Source organism: Elephantulus edwardii, unplaced genomic scaffold, assembly GCF_000299155.1.
Source record: "Elephantulus edwardii isolate Elephantulus edwardi_28Jun2011 unplaced genomic scaffold, EleEdw1.0 scaffold00230, whole genome shotgun sequence".
NCBI classification, from domain to species: domain Eukaryota; kingdom Metazoa; phylum Chordata; class Mammalia; order Macroscelidea; family Macroscelididae; genus Elephantulus; species Elephantulus edwardii.
In genome coordinates, this window is record NW_006399980.1 from 3,713,247 (window position 1) to 3,726,691 (window position 13,445).

General features: G+C 36.5%; 1 protein-coding gene across 4 annotated transcripts in view; it reads right to left on the minus strand.

The window, feature by feature from the left end:
* Positions 1-5,499: 5,499 nt before the first annotated feature.
* The window catches only part of RCHY1 (ring finger and CHY zinc finger domain containing 1, E3 ubiquitin protein ligase), a 28,564-nt gene continuing 20,618 nt past the window's right edge, over positions 5,500-13,445 (minus strand). For 2 of the 4 annotated variants that reach the window (XM_006898456.1, XM_006898454.1), the window contains 5 exons: positions 12,448-12,526; positions 9,687-9,731; positions 9,509-9,567; positions 8,351-8,471; positions 5,781-5,909 (listed from right to left, as the gene is read on the minus strand). In XM_006898456.1, coding sequence (XP_006898518.1) covers positions 5,781-5,909; positions 8,351-8,471; positions 9,509-9,567; positions 9,687-9,731; positions 12,448-12,526 — 433 coding nt within the window. Of the gene's footprint in view, positions 5,910-8,350; positions 8,472-9,370; positions 9,398-9,508; positions 9,568-9,686; positions 9,732-12,447; positions 12,527-13,445 lie in introns of all 4 variants that reach the window. The other 2 variants (XM_006898453.1, XM_006898455.1) reach the window with 2 other exon arrangements.

A 13,445-nucleotide genomic window follows, 5' to 3' on the forward strand; every position in this document is an offset into this window, starting at 1 on the left:
GGGATGGGTTTGTCAGAGGCAATGAGATTGGCACAGGATAGAGCACGGTTTAGGGCTGTTGTACATAGGGTCGCTATGAGTCGCAAACGACTCGACGGCATATAACAACAACAACAGATCCACATAACACTTGGCACCAGAAGTCAGAAAAGGAAGAAATGTAAGGTTAAGTCTGTAGTCACGGATCTCTCAAAATTATTGAGAAGCAATGATATCAGTTTCAGGACAGAGGCGTGCCTAGTTCAGGCCATGGTCTTTTCAGCCAGTTGCTATGTATCTGAGAGATGGACAATGACTAAAGATAACAGCATACTTATTGAACTGTGGTGCTGAACTCAATAGTCCACTGACTGCGAAAAGAACAAATAGAGAGGTCTTGGAGAAGGTGCACTCAGAGTGCTCCTTGGAAGCAAAGGTGATAAAGCTCTGTCTCATATACTTTGGGCTTGTTGCTAGGAGAGGCTATTCTTTGGAAAGGGCCATCATGTTCAGAAAGGTAGAGGAATGGTGAAGGAAGAGAAAAACCCTCAACCAGGTGGATTGACAGTGACTACATCTACATGCAGGCAGGTTCTTTGTTGGAACCATTCTCTTGTCTCCAAGCATCGAGAATACCCTATACACACAAGCTGCTCAATAAATACTTGTTAAAATAACAGATTACTCTTAGAATATATAATTCCACACAACCTAAGCCAAATTATTTTCCAATACTGCTAGTTTCCTTTAAAAGGCCTTAAAGTGAAAAAATGCATGTGGGGAAGAGAGAGATCTGATCATGCAAAAAGTAATCAGGAGAGAAGGTATTGTTATCAGATAAAAATTATCAAGTTAAAAATCTATTATAAGATACAAAAAAATACATATATAAGTAAACTAGAGATAGTGTTGTTGTTGTTACGTGCTACTAAGTCAAACTGCATCTCAGTGACCTGCCCTATCTTGCCGGTCTCCAACCCACCTACCCCCATTACCCCAGTCACTCTATCAGTCCATCTCATCCAGGGTCTTCCTCTCCTGTACTGTCCTTCCACTCTTCCAAGCATGATGTCCTTCTCCAATGATGGGTCCCTCCTGGCAACATGCCCAAAAAATAAGATGGAGTTTCAAATTCTTTGCCTCCAAGGAGCAACCTGACTTCACTCTCCAGGACAGACCTATTAGTACTCTTGGCAGTCCATGACATGCTCAGTATTTTTCTCTAGCTACAACTCAAAGGCATCAATTCTTCTTCTGCCATCCTTAGTCACTGTCCAGCTCTCTGATGCATATCAAGTAATTGAGAAGATCATGGCCTGGATCAGGTGCACCATTGTCTCCAGGATGGTATCACTGGTCTTTAGCACTCTGAAGAGGTTTCTGACAGCAAACTTTCCCAGTGAAACTTGCTAATGCCAAGAGTGTTGACTGTGGATCTGAGCAAGATGAAACTGTTAAAAGTCTCAAGTTCTTCTCTATCTACAATGCTGCGGATCAATAGGCCCGGTGGTGAGAATCTTTGTTTTCTTGATGTTGAGATGCAATCCATATTCAAGGCTGCAATCCTTGACCTTACTGGCAGGCTCCACTGAACAGGTCCAAACTCATACCAACGCTATATACAGCAGGATGAAATCCTACTAGATCTTGCACCATCCTCTGTGTAAGTCCTTAAGATTGAGCTTAAGTCCATCATTGCAGTCACAGTAACACTCTTCCTCACAGAATCTTTTTTCTTCTTCACTAATTCTTCAGTTTGCCAATTATCTTTTTCCAGATGTCAGAACTCAAGTGATCAAAGTACTTGAGAGAAAGTCTCATACTAGTATCTAATGAGCAATCCTGCTACACTTCCGAGAGTTTGTTCTTTTGACCATGCATGATATATTCAGTACTTTTGTCCACACAATGCAAAGGCATTAATTTGTTGGTCTTTATTTCAGTTGGCTTCAGAAGAGGCTATGAACAGGGTTATCATGACTGAAATCAACTGTTATCTTGGCTGAAAGCAGAGAATACCAGAAAGATGTCTACTTTTTATTGATTATGCAAAGGCATTCAATCATATGAATCATAGTAATAACATCTAGGAAAATAATTAATCCTGAAACATTTAATTGTGCTCCTGGGAAACTTCTATATAGGACAAGGAGCAACTGTTCAAACAGAACTAGAAGATATTGCTGTTTTGTGCTACTGACTATAACCCATAGTGATCCTGTCAACAGTGACTTGGACCCTGCTTCATCCTGTGTTCTCACCATCTTTGATATCCTTGAGCCCACTGTTAGTTACTGTGTCAATCCTTATTGATGAGGGTCCTCCTCTTAAACTGACCCTTCACCTTTCCAAACATAATTTTATTTTCAAAGGACAGGCCCCTCCAAACAACATGCTGAAAACATGTTAGATAAAGCTTCACCCTTCTTTTCTTCAAAAAGCACTTTCTACAAAATTCATTGTTCTTTTGGCAGTCCATGGGATATTCATTTCTCTTCTCCAACACAACTCAGAGGCATCAATATTTCTTCTGTTGTCATTAGTCACTGTCTAACTTTCAGATGCAGTTTAAAAGAAAGAAAGGAGTGCATCATAGTTGTAGCCATTCACCAAACATGATAAAGTAGGATAAAATATGCATCTCAGAGCTGGACAATGACTAAGAATGACTGAAAAATTGATGCCTTTGAATTGTGGTACTGGAGAAGAGGGGTGACGATACCATGGGATGCCAAAAGAACAGAGATGTCGTGAAGATGCAGCAGCCAGGGTGCTCCTTGAAAGCAACAACTAATTCTCATCTCACGTATTTTGGGAATGTTGCTAGAAGTTATTCCTTGGCAAGGGACATCATACTTGGGAATGACAGTGGATATGGGGAAGATCTGTGACCAGATGGGTTGACACACTAACTGTGACAACGGGCTTGAATATGTCAGAGATTGTCAGGATGGCATGAGATAAAAAACAGTGCTCACAATGATTGTTCATAGGGTCGTTAATTAATGAGTCATACAAACATTCTTCTAGGTGGTATAACACTGCTCTATTTGCTGTACAGAGGTAACTCATGGTTGCTGTGATGCTGAAAACTGTGACCCTAATGTGCCAAATGTGATATTAGTCACCCATGGTGGACAGTGTTTAGTGGAGCTCCCCGATTCAAACAAGCCTGGAAGCGGGAGTGGCATCCACTTCTGAAATAGCTTGCCTCTGGAAATCTTATGAACTTGGAGAAATGAAAAGTGTTCAGGTCTCTTGCTCATAGGGTCGCTGAGTCGCCTATGACTAAATGGCATTTAACAACAACTCGATTCAATGGCACGTAACAACAAATCACAATGCTCAAGAATCAGTGGGATACCAACCATCATGTTCAACAAATATATGCAATGCTGGACATGCTCAACATTCTATGCCAGAAAATCTGGAAAACAGCTCCATGGTCAACTAACTGGACAAGAGCCATATTTATTCCCAGTCCCAAAAAGTGTGATCAAATAGAATGTGAAAATTGTCAAACATTATCATTTACAGCACATGCAAAATAAACATTGCAGAAGTTTATCCACAGCTAGAATAGTAGTATATTGACAGAGAACTTCTAGAACTTCAAGCTGAGTTTAGAAGCAGCCATGGCACACATCAGTATTATTGCCAATGTGAGATGCATCTTGGCAGAAAGCGGAGAATACCCCAGAAAAATGTCTATTTGTATTTTATTGACTATGCAAAGGCTTGGACTGTGGGTCATAATAAACTATAACACTCAGAGAATGGAGTCCCAGAAGATCTAGTCATAGTCATACAAAACCTATGCCTAGATGATGAAGTGGTTAGGCAAACAGAACAAGGAAGCAATGTACAGCTTAAAATCAAGAAAGATGTTCAAGGATTTATCTTTTCTACGTATCTATTCAATCTGTATCATAAAGTAAAATGTAGACTAAGGATCTAAGAAGTCTCATCAACACCTATATTATGAAGGTGACACAACCTTGCTTGATGACAGTGAGGACTTGAAACACCTGCTGAAGATCCAAGACACCTTCAATATGGATTACATCTCAACATCCACTTGGGCAATAAGGAGCAGCATGGATAGATGGAGAAAAGACAGAAATTGTCAATAATTTAATCTTATTTAGGTCCATAATCAACACCCTTGGAACCAGTAGTCAAGAAATCAAGATTCATTGCACTGGGAAAGTCTACTGCTAAGGGCATGAGTACTGAGGAGCAATAATGTCAGCTTGAAGAGTAAGGTGAACCTGATTCAAGCCATGATCTTTTCATCATTTGCCATGCTTCTGAGAGCTAGACAATGAATAAGGATGCTTTTGATGTTGTTATATACCACAGAGTTGGAACCAATACACAGTTGACCCTCCAGTAAATCACTTGGGAGGAGACTGCCCATCTTTCTCCCAAAGAGAGTCTGGTGGAGTCAAATTACATGGGTGGAGAATGCCCATCTTTCTCCCGTGGAGTTGCTGGTGGATTTGAACTATGAACCTTTGAGTTGGTAGTACTATTTCTTACAACTAAGCCACTCAGAAGTATCAGTTTTTGAGTTGTGATGCTGAAGAAGAGTACTGAATCATGGACTGCCAAAAGAACAAATAGGTATGTCTTGGAGAAGGTGAAGCCAGAGTGTTCCTTAGAGGCAAGGATGGCAAAGCTTCGTCTCTCATATACTTTGGGCATATTGTTAGGAGGGGCTAATCCTTGAAAAGGGATAACATACTTAGAAAGGTGGAAATATCAGCGAAAGTGAGTAAGAGCATCAATAAGATGGACTAATACAGTGACTTTAACAATGGGCTAAGTAGGTAAGAGATGAAGAGGATGGCATAGGGTAGGACAGAGTTCAGATCTGCTGTTCAGTCACTATAAATCATACAAGACTCAATAGCATAGAACAACAACATAGTATTCTGAAATACATAAATACTAACAAAACCTAAAGCAGTAAGAAAACCACACAGTAATATGTGAGTAGTTCAATATTCTTTCTTCTTTGTCAGCTACTCACAAGCAATTCAAAGGCATATAACAACAGTCCAATATATATTGGATTTAAACAACAGCATAACTAATTAACACCATAGAGGAATTCTACTATTTTACTAAATATTTTTCTAAATTACTCTTATGAAAGAAAATCTACATGGAGAAAACAAAGGAGGCTTTCTTTCACATTATAAAACTGATTATATTACCCTAATTGAGCCAAAAATAGACAACTCTGGAAAAAATGTTCTATAAAACTGTTTCAATATAATTTTATTAGCAGTTATTACATTAAAAATCACATTTACAGGACTGTTTCAGAAAATTCTAAACCATATATAATTTGATCTTAACAGCAAAGTAGAACCTATTCTCATTATAGCACAGCCCTTAAAAGAAAATACTGAGAATTAAGTGCAATTCAGTCAAGAACTAAAAACAAACTCTGTGTTCATAACGCGATGTAAAGCAAAGTTCAACACAAAAGTACAACATATTTTTATGAACATGAATTTCAATGGTAAACATCATTGGCTTCTGAATAACAATTAAAAGAGATTTCCAATCAAAACACAAGCACAGCGGCTTTCATGCAATACAGAGCCATGATAATTCCATAAAGAGACCCTGAATCCTTAAGTACTTACAATTTTATGCTGTGACACTAGTACAAAACACATCAATTCTAATGCACAGACTGTGACAAATTATGACAACAAAATATAAAGGGAAGCCTTTTTCTCTATCAGAAAATTCCGATTTTTCCAGTGTAGTGCAGGACAGTTATGTCATTGCTGATCTAGTGAAATTCTACGTCCTCCAGCTTGAGCAGTATTGTAGGATTCACAAATGTTACATTTCATGCCTAATATATGGAACTGGACTGTGGATCGCCCATTGCAATCATTACAAAGAATCTGAAAAAGAGATGAACAAAGATTAAGAATATTAAATCTTCCATCTACAAGATGACATTGTCTGCTCAAATGAAGCCCTTAAAGTCCTATTAAAGAAGTAGAAATATAAATGTAAGCCTAAATATTTCTATCAGTAGAAATACCTTTTTAGATTTACCCACTGAAATTTTTAAGAAGTGACTAAAGTAGCTTTGAACTTAGAACATGAAATTTTCCAGGCAAACTTCAACAAAGGTGATTTTAAAAAAAAATAAATTTTTAAATAGTATAAATAATACTAGAAAGAAATGTATTGCAGGGATAATTGGAATAACTTAGAAATGAAAATGAGTTCTTAAAACTGAGATCACAATATGGTTATAACATTTTTGCTTATTCTTTGGATTTAATATATAAATTACCAATCTCCTATGATTTAGGAATGAATTAAAGTCCAAAACAATATGAGTTTCTAAAACTGAATAAAGAGACCCCAAAGCAAAATAAGATGCATTTGGAAATGAAACTTTTAGTACTGAAATCCTGAAACTTAGAGAGTATTAACTTAAAAAAAAAAAAAAACCCAGTACATTATTAAGAAAAGGACTAAATTAAGAAAAGCTGCAACATTTTTGCTTTTATATGCCATCGAGTTGCCTGTGACTCATAGCGACCCAATGTACAACAGCCCTAAACCTGCTCTATCCTGTGCCAATCTTAACTGTCTCTGACATACCTACCCCCATTACCCCAGTCACTGAATCAATCCATCTCATCCAGGTTCTTCCTCTCCTTTGCTGTCCTTACACCCTCCCAAGCATGACGGCCCTCTCCAAGGACTGGTCCCTTCTTGCAACATGTCCAAAGCATGTCGGATGAAGCTTCAGAATCCTTGCCTCCAAGAAGTAGCCTGGCTTCACTCTCTCCAGGACAATCATAAACAATGTTGTTGTTGTTAAGTGCCATCGAGTCACAGGTGACATAGCGACCCTATGAAGAGAGTCCTCAATGCTTGGCTATCATAAACAATAGCAAGTAAAACTTCTGTATTTGCTTCAGCTTTTAATTTTTGGGGGGAATCTCTTAAAATCTGATTTGCAGACAGAAACTGAATGGGTACTAGGTTTCTGGGTTTTGGGTACTCGGTTTCTTTCATGTTATGGCACACTAGGCCACTATGAGTCAGTGCTGACAGCATTAACAACAGAGTAGGGGATATCGGAGAAATGGGGATGTAAATACAAATTTGTAAATACAAGAGGTGATGAAAATATTTTATAACCGAATTGTGATGTTTGGACAATTCTATGTACTTGGAGTCAATTTTAAAGGAAATTTATGGTAAATATAAAGGTGCTATAACTCTTATCCATAGGAATTATACACATTGTTATAAAAATGCTCCAGAATGAATAATCTGTCTTTAGTACGTAGATCTTAAGGAGTTCTGATAGTACAACTATTAAAACACCTGGCAGCTAATGTAATGGTTGATGGTTCAAACTCATCTAGCAGCTACACACAGAAAGACCTAGTTATCTGCCGCCATAAGCACAACTGCCTAGGAAACTCTGTGGGGCAGTTCACATGGGGTCACTATGAGTCAATTAACACAGCACCTAACAACACTTGGTTTAATAATGTACGTACTGTGAACAAAAATATTTTCTTTATACTGAGGTATTCATAAAATTCTTATGTTAAAAAAAGTATTAGAAAGCTAGCTAGCTTTCAAATTGTGATTCATAACTCAGTGTTATGCTGAAAACAGACAACAGTCTATTTACAGAATCTCTTAACTAGTGGAAAAAAGAGACACAGAAATACTTCCCATACTTTAGATTAAGGGCTGCTGCATGCCATCAAGCAGACACTGACACTGTGAGATCCCCACAGGGAGGCCTAAGTTGGGAGCAGTTTACAGGGTTTTTCTCCCACACAGCAGTTTGGGAGTGCAAAACATGAGTCTTTCCTTTTGCACCCAAGTGTTTATTAACCATTTCTCACCAGGGCTCTTTGGGTTTCAGGCTAAAAAAGATCTAAGCAAGGAAAATCTAAGATATAATGAGAAGAGCAATAAATATTTAAAACCAAAATGCAACATTTAAAAAAAATTCTCCTGAAGTAATTTTTTTTCTTTAAAAAGCAAAACAATTAAAATTAAACATCAGATCAATGACTGACCACCAGTATAATACTGATTCTGCTGGCAAGTAATGTATAAAGAATTCAGGAGAAGGTTGTGTCTGCCATCTAGTGTTGAGGAAAACCATAGGTATTGGGAATTTCTATCTGGAGTTTCTGTATGGTACCAGCATGAAGTAAATGAAACATTACTTCTCACCACACTGGGATCCATGTCAAAGCAGTAAGTAGTTGTTATACAAAATTTGAGCCAAGGGAAAAAATAAAAAAGAATATTGACAAAGAACCTGAAAACTTCTAAGCAGTCGTCTACTTACATCCACAGTCATATTCTGATATTCTGATGGCATAGGAGTCTGTGCTACTTCATCATCCAGCTGTCTCCAGTACCTAGTCATGTCTAAAGCTGAGTGCATACATAATGGACATCGGTAGCCTCTAAAAGAGATTGAATGGTTATCTTTTAACATTAACTGGTGAGAATATCAACTCAAGGATACAAAGAGATACAAACTGACTGGCAGAGAGACTATCTAAGACAAAGCTTACTCTATACTTCAAGACAGACTATTAGGAATCTGGACAGCTGGACAATATAAGGTCTTAAATGAAATCTTGGCTCTTGTACTGTATTTTAAAACGACTTCTTTTTCCTTAGTTCTCCATTATGGAGAAGAATTAATCTACATTCTCTGTAGAATATAGTTTTATATATATAATTTAAAAAAGCTATTTCTTAGCAAAGTAACTTCAACATCTTAACACATTTATGCAAAATAAAGAGACTGTATTCCCTAAAAATTACTCAGATAATTTTCCTTTCTAAAAATTCTGAAGGAGATGAAAAAGTCTCTTATCTAGTTCTTGTACAAACTGAAATTTCTTATCAATTTGCAGGACCAACTGACAATTAATAGTCTCCTATTACTTAACTGTATCATTTTAACATCCTCTTCCAAAATCATTTTAGTCAGGACGGATTATCACAGTGACACCTATCAGAGATCATGAGGATAGTGCAAGATAGGACATGATTCAAACTGTGTGTTACCTATGACTGCCTCCAGCAGAGACTGATAGTCACTGATAAGCACTGCCAAAAATTCAGAGGCATTTGTCTTAAATTAAAGAATGAAATAAGCATAACAGAAACATGAAGATAAAGGTATAATTATACTCCCTAAGATGCTCTACTCAGTTAACACTATCCCTAGACCCTCCAACCATCTCAATATGTCATACCCAACACCATAAAGGTAGTAGGAATGACTGATTGCCCAGCTCCCAGCTAACAAAAAAACCCCTTAAAATGATATTTTTAAAATCTCAACACTCACTCTTTCAACATTTCTTCATAACATGTTCTGAAAAAAAAAAAAAACAAACAGAAACAAACAAACATTATTTTATTAATACAAAAACTATCTCCACCATTTTCGAACATCACTAAAGAGAAAAAACCAAAGGTACATTACCTATGTAAAAGATGTCCACATGGCAGGACATGAGCTACAACACGAGATGTATGAATATCCTGTTAAGGAAATAAATGCCAGAGCTCATATGAAAACTAAATAAATTTCCAAATATTTTAAATTCAAAATGTGATTTTTTTTTCAATGTAAAAGCCAACAAGTTGTATTTTAAGCCTACCTCCAGACATATTGGACAATTCTGTCGGGAGACATTTTCAATACACTGTTTAAAAGAGAAATTCACATTATCAAAAGCTGAATGGTGTGAACACATCTGATATAACAAGACAATTAATAAAAGCAAATGATGGCACAGGACAGAAAAGGGTTTAGATCTTTTGTTAATAGGGTAGTTGAGTTGTACTCGCCTCAACAGCACTTAACAACAACATCAATTTAGGAGTTCTGGTAAGGAGCTGTGCTACCAACGCAAAGGAAGGGAGTTCAAGTCCACCAGGAGTTCCTCAGGAGAAAGATGGGCATTCTCTTTCCATGCAATTTACTGTCTCTAAAAACCCGCTGGGGCATCAACTCTGAGTAGGTTCCAACTTGGTGGAAAACAAATACTGTTATCAATTTAAAATAATAGTTAACTTTCAACATTAAAATTTATAACTTATAATACAGATCTCTGTCAGCACAGTCTATAAGGAGTTGGGTGCCAATGCAAAGGCAGCAATTCACTGGGGAAGAAAATGCCCATCTTTCTCCTGCAAAGCAACTGGTGAACTCAGAGCAATGGGTGAACTAGATCTATGTACCTTTGTATTGGTAACACAACTCCTTAACACTAAGCCGCCAGAGCTCCCTTAAAAGACAAAAAGAATAATCTTTCAAAGTAGTTAAAATTTAAAACCTAGATTGTAATGCACAACAAAATATTCTTCCTCAAGATTACGGTTTTCTTGTTCTCTATATATTCCATTATTTTCAATAAGAATTACACTTTAAAACAGAAAATGTTAAAAGACTGTTGAATATCACATCACATATTTTTTAAAATTTTAAATAAAAATCTGGCTTGTAACTTCAGCTGTGTCACATAGTAATCCTTAGTATCTTGGACAATTTACTACTTCTTCCCCTTACTAATATATAAAACAAACTATTTTTTAATTATACTAGTGTATCTACAAAATTCGAATACACTGTTTCTCATAAAACAAAACTCTTTTTAAGGGACATTTTCCACATACATCTATCTCAACATCTCTAGAATCACAATGTATCTGAAAATCAAAGGCATCTTCTAGCTGATGAGACACAAAGTTGTGGTAAACACACAATGAGTTGGTTTTATGTACACAGAGTCTATGGAACCATAGAATGCCTAGAAATGTAAACTCTAAAAAGCTTCTGACACATGGTTATTTCCATTAGGATATTTTGCAAGTCTTTAAATTCTATCTTTTAACTACAACAAATTCACCATTTATTAATCAAGTACTTTAAGTCAGAACTTTGTCATCTTTACTCAGCTCATTTTTCAACCATAACATTCTGCTACCATAATCTTTATGTTCAGTACTCCTATTAATTTCCATCATAATTACTTATTTCTGTATTTCTTTAAAAACTCTTTATCCCCTATTGAACCTACATTCAAATATATCTCTTTCCAATCAGTTTCTTTCTATGCCTCCCTCTCAATACCCATATACACTACTATAACTTACAATACTTCCCATTAGCAAGTATTTTCACATCACTCTTGACTACTCTAACCTCCACTGGTCTCTCCATTCTCTAAATGTTTACAAGTACATAGAATTTTAAAAAAGAGTAGACAGAATCAGTGTATTTGATATTTTCTTTATTTTTTTTTTAACCTATGTAAAAGAATGAAAAAGGACCCAGGATCATGATACAATATATCCTTATTTAAAATGTCTTCATTACAAAAGGTAATGAAAAAAAAAAGTTTAAGTCTTCTCAGAGTATACTAACCAGCTACAATGTTCAGTATTTTATTAACTTAATATTCAATGATAAGAATACCTACACCAACTTAGAAGCTGCAAGTATTATGCTCAAAACAAGTCACTGCCATCAAGTAGGAGCCAACTCACAGTTGATCCTCCAGAGAGGTTTTCAAAAGCAGTAAATGGCTTAAGAGGAGACTGTTCTTCTTTCTTTAGAGTAGAGGGTAGATTCAAGCTGTGTTCCTTCAGATTAGAAATGCAACTCCTTACCATTAAGGCATCAGACTTCCCTAAGCATCATGCTTGTTAGGTGCCCTTAGTCAACTACAATTCACAGTGACCCTATGAACAATGGATCTGAACCTGCTCGATCCTGTGCCGTCGTCCTCATCTCTGACACACCTGAGCCCATCTTTACAATCACTTTCAATCCATCCTTCTGAAGGTTCTGAGGCCTGAGGATCAGCAAATCACTCCCTTGGGGCATTTATTTGGTTAGGATTAAGACATTTATGTGACTTTTCCCTATGCTGACTCTTTTGTATACATGGATATATTTACAGCAGGTATTTAACATCAATGTCAAAATATCATTTGCCAAATCTATGAACGGTTATAGGTATTGTTCCTGTCACCTGTTCAAACCTATTTGTCTTGCCTGTCTGCCTACACTATCCACTTGTAGATTAATGTTTATTACTGTTGACATTTCAGGATGTGTATGTATGTGTATATAACAGTGTTTACCTTTGTTGACTGTATTTCTTGTGTGCTTGTGTCCTCCCTTTCTTTGGCAATACTGTGACATTATAATATACTGCCTTTCTTTTCACCCATTTTAATATATGATTATCTACTCGTAGGGTTTTAGAGCATTTACTTCATATTACAACTTTTTAAAAAGATGACATAGTTCCCTGGTAATATATGAAAATTAGCCTGCTTCCAAACTTTATTAAGAATCAAACTGGTGTTCAAAAACATGGTAATCTTTAACAAATGATACAAACTTTATACCTTGTGTTTTCCTTGTAGATTCATAGCTAGGCATAAGTTACATTTCAAACAGTGGAAAAAATCTTCTTTTGGGCCAATCCTAACAAAACATATAAAAGCCGAAAGAGTAGATTAGTGATAATTTACTCATTATATAACACATGAAATTAGTTTTATTGCAGAAATATTAAAAAATAATGAAACATGAGCTAAAACACAGATCTCTCCAACTAGAACCAATAGGAAAAGAATGGTCTCCATCCATCTGCGTCTTTTTTTATTCTCTAAAATTTAATATGTGTATTCTTGCATGTTCAAATTATGAGTTTTGTTTCTTACAGAAGTCAATTCTTTCTATATATGCTGTTATGTAACTGCTGTACACTTAACAATAGATCCTGAAGATTATTCTCTACTTGGTGATACAGAACCATTTCATTCTTCTTAATAGCTGCAAGGTGCAGATGTGTCATTAATTTTTTAAAATAAAGTTTCTTGATGCTATACCTTACAATCTTTAGTTACTATAGTGATACAATTATCATTCTTTCAGATGTCACATATCACATAAACAAAACACTGATTATATTTTATAAGATTTCTAAAAACGAAACTACTAGGCCAGAGAGTTGTGCTGTTGTTGTTGTTTAATGCCGTCGAGTCGTAGACGACTCATAGCGACCCTATGAACGAACAGCCTGAGCACTGTTCGTACATAAGAGTTTCCAGAGGCAAGCCATTTCGGAAGTGGATGCCACTCCTGCTTCCAGGCTTGATTTAGTCGGAAAGCTCCAGCCAACACTGTCCACCATGGGTGCCCATTACTACGATTGGCACATCATTGTCACAGCCTTCAATAGTATTATAATAATACAGAACTTCAAATTAACATGGGACTCTATTTTAACTATTGGCATAGGCCTCAAAGCTCAAGCTGGGAGAATTTCCTATTGGCCAAGAGTGAGAACTCAGGCACTTTTACAGGAATAATGTGAGAATGCCTCGAAGCACGCACGCAC